This window comes from Tupaia chinensis, unplaced genomic scaffold (assembly GCF_000334495.1).
Source record: "Tupaia chinensis unplaced genomic scaffold, TupChi_1.0 Scaffold000407_4, whole genome shotgun sequence".
Taxonomy (NCBI): domain Eukaryota; kingdom Metazoa; phylum Chordata; class Mammalia; order Scandentia; family Tupaiidae; genus Tupaia; species Tupaia belangeri.
Genome location: NW_006159912.1, coordinates 1,939,434 through 1,943,169, shown reverse-complemented (window position 1 = coordinate 1,943,169; position 3,736 = coordinate 1,939,434). Strand labels below are relative to the sequence as shown.

The following is a 3,736-nucleotide window of genomic DNA, read 5'->3' as shown; positions in this document are numbered from 1 at the left end:
GCCGAGAGGAGCAGGGATTGCAGTGTGGCCATCCCCCTGGGGCACGATTTCTCACTTTCTCTCTCTCTCTTTCTCCCTGTCTCTGTCTGGTGAGTGCTTAAGCTTTATAGCAAACTAAAACACACATACAAAAAGGCTTGAGTCAAGGATTATGCTGTATTTTGTTTCTGCATTCCCCACCAGATCAGTTAGGAATACTTTCAGCTTCAAGTAAAGGAGGTCATCTGAAAGAGGCTTAGACCCTGAGGACATTTCATTGTTGGTGGGTCCACACCATATTAGGGTACTAGGTTGTGTGTCTTATTTTCTTGTTCTTCCCCTAACGACTGCAAAGTGGCTGCTATAGTTCCAATAGCCGCGTCTTCACACATCCACATCTGTATTCAGGACAGTGAAAGATAGTAGATGGCTCTTCCCTGTATCTGTTCCCTTTTATCAGAGAAGGAATATTTTTCTCCAGAACTCACCTGTGGGCTTTACTCTTCTCCTTACGTTGGCATGCTGCCCTTTCCATAGGGAGTTCGCAGTATGGCCACATGCTTCTTCTAGACCACAGACGAGTGAGAGAAGATTGCTGCTGCAGATGACCCAGCAGCCTCATGGGCACAACAGCAAAGGGCTTACTGTCCTGTTGTAGCCAGAGATTCCAGCCTGCTTTCCCAGAGGCCATAGGAGAACCTAAGCTGATTTTAGTGATAGCTTCTCTTTTTATTATTATTAATTTTATTTTACTGTTTTGCTATAGGGTATGTGCACTTGCCAGAGAGAGACAGAAAGTGAGAAATCACCCCCCCCCCCAAGGGAAATGGCCATGCTGCAGTCCCTTCTCCTCCATTCTCTTCTCAGAATCTTGGGCACACACTACATGTACCCATGGCCAACCATGGTTTGAGTCCTGGACCTGGTGGCTTGCTTTCTCATTCCCCACCCCTTCCTCTGTCCCTCTCTGGTCAAATTAAAGTAAATAAATACATAAATAAAGTTAAATAAAAAATTCTTAATAAGAATCAAGATAAAAGAAGTAAGGGAAAAGAGAAATGAAGTATGAAAGATAGTTTAGGGGACCAGCTGATGGTGTAATGTTTATGTCTCTGGACTCCCACATAGTTGACTGTGGTTCAAGTCTCAGACCCAGCGACTTAAAACTCATGCTGGGCACAGGTGCGTGTATGCCCAAAATCCCTAGAGGAGAGTGGAGGAGAAAGAATTGAGGTGTGGCCATTTTCTCCTGGGGCGTGTGTGTGTGTGTGTGTGTGTGTGTGTGTGTGATTTCTCACTTTCTGATGAGCATACGTACCTTAGAGCAAAAACTATCTAAAAAAAGAGACAGCTTAAGACTATTTAGACTCAGAGAATGTATGAGAATGCTAATGCAGAGACAAAACATGGTCTGAAAAATGACATCAGAGTTCCTCTTAGAGAAGAACTTTCTTTACTTGGAACAGTTTTAGATATGGAAGATAAGGCCCTAGAGGCATGATCTAGAAGGTGACAGGTAAAAAGAAGTCTTAACTCCACAACCAGGGGAATTAGGAATTTGGGGATGGATGAAACTGGAGTGGGAATAAGGAGAAGACAAAGGAAGGGCCCAACAGGATGGTAGGAGGCTAGATGTAAAGATGATAGCCACTGAGAACTTCCTGGCCAGGGACTACAGGACTCTAATGGGGATTTCTAAAGTGTGATCATTTTCATGTATTTGTGATAGCCTATGATTTAAACCCTTTCTGTCTACCCAAGTCTTCAGTTAAGTCTATTACACACATAAATGGTGGTGACAGGGAGACATTGCTAAATCCTGTGATGCCATGCAGCTGTGTTTGGAGAGGTTTCTTATTAGTTTCTGATAGAGGAGTAAGCTTAACCTGTAATAAGCACCCACCAGGGGCTGACTGGTTCATGGTTCCTTCTTCCCTCTAACCCTGCCAGGTGACCAGTTCCTTAGGGACTGTGAAGGTGATCGTGGTGGACTCAGTCACTGCAGTGGTCTCCCCAATTCTGGGAGGTCAGCAGAGGGAAGGTGAGTGACGTGGCACTCTGGGTTCAAGGGTGTGACCTTGCCTCCCAGTGCTGGCATCTGGTCCCCAGCTGCCCTTTCTCTCTGCTTCTCTCCTCCTCCAGGCTTGGCCTTGATGATGCAGCTGGCCCGTGAGCTGAAGACCCTGGCCCGAGACCTCAGCGTGGCGGTGTTGGTAAGGATGAAAGTGTGACTGATAAACTCAATTTCTAGTTATGGCTAGATCCTCACTTCCTTTACATGGCAACTTCTGGGCCCCAAAGTGGCCCTTTCGGAAAGGAACATAGCTCAGTGTCCCTGGTCAGCTAGAGATCTGAACTGTGAGAGTCTTGGACATAGATAGGCAAGGGCACTAGGGGCCATTGTCTTTCTCTTTTTTTCTTTTTTTTTGTAGAGAGTTTTTTTGCTATAGGGTGCATGTGCTCACTGTAGAGAGAGAGACAGACAGAAAGCAAGAAATTAGCCACGCCACAATCTCTAGCCACGCCACAATCCCTTCTCCATTCTCTTCTTGGGATCTTTTATTTATTTATTTATTTCATTAGGTTAAGGAAAAATTTTTTAATTTATTATTATCATAATCTTTTTTTTTTTTTTTTTGGAGAGGTTTTTGCTATAGGGTGCGTGTGCTCACCAGAAAGACAGAGAGACAGAGACAGAAAGCAAGAAATCACCCCCCGGGGGGATAGCCATGCCGCAATCCCTTCTTCTCCATTCTCCTCTCAAGATCTTGGGCACGCACACACACATGCCTGGTGTGAGTTTAAGCCACTGGGTCTGGGACTCGAACCGCGGTTGACTACATGGGAGTTCAGCGACATAGCCATTATTCTAACTACTGGTCCCACATAATCTTTGTTTATATTACATTGACTCAGATTTGTCTTTACAGTGTATTACATTTCTTTTTCCAGCACGATTACCACGTATTATCAGTCAAGACAACGACATTGCTATCCATATCATCATCATCGAATAGCTTTTTGTCAATTTTTTTCCACATTTTATTGTATCACTAAAGATCTTAATTTAAAGACTTTCAATATTAAGCACAGTTGATATATACATATTTAAGAACACATGTCTAACTTTAGGTGTAAACCTCAGTGAGTAAAGTAAACATACTATAGAGTAGCAACTTGCTGGGGCCATATAGCTTACTGCAGTCATTAAATAGGTATTAATAGGTATTTTTAATGAATTTTTTAATTAAAAAAATTTTAGTTTTAATAGATCAAAATCAAAATGTTAAAAGAAATTTGCTTAAAACTTAAAGCCAGGGCAGAAGACACCTTCATGGCTACTGAGAACTAGTGATTTCAGGGGAATAGGAGAAATGAAGATTTTTCCACTGATAATTCAGCCTCCAGCCCACAAACTCGCATGGAGAGACAAGGGAGCAGGCCTCAGAAGACACCTTCATGGCTACTGAAAACTAGTGATTTCAGGGGAATAGAAGAAATGAAGATTTTCCACTAATAATTCAGCCTCCAGCCCACAACACATGTGGTAGGCAGACTTTCAAGCCTCCTGTCTCTGTATCTGTCTTTGTCTCTCTCTACCTCTGTCTCTGTCTTTTCATTTTTTTGTAATTTTTTTCTTTTTAAAAATTTTTAAGGTAAAGCAGTTTCTTGGCTTTCAGCCCTTCCTTTCCCTTTATCTTGTTAATAATCCCCTCTCCCTCTCCCAACCCAGGAGAGGCAAGGGAGCAGGCCTCAG

At 43.0% G+C, this 3,736-nt stretch overlaps 1 protein-coding gene across 2 annotated transcripts in view; it reads left to right on the top strand.

Moving 5' to 3' along the window:
• Positions 1-3,736, top strand: part of RAD51D (RAD51 paralog D) — a 24,126-nt gene that overhangs the window by 14,575 nt on the left and 5,815 nt on the right. For both annotated transcript variants that reach the window (XM_027774157.1, XM_006154401.3), the window contains exons 7-8: positions 1,930-2,020; positions 2,122-2,192. In XM_027774157.1, the coding sequence (XP_027629958.1) occupies positions 1,930-2,020; positions 2,122-2,192 (162 nt within the window). The remainder of the gene's footprint in view (positions 1-1,929; positions 2,021-2,121; positions 2,193-3,736) is intronic.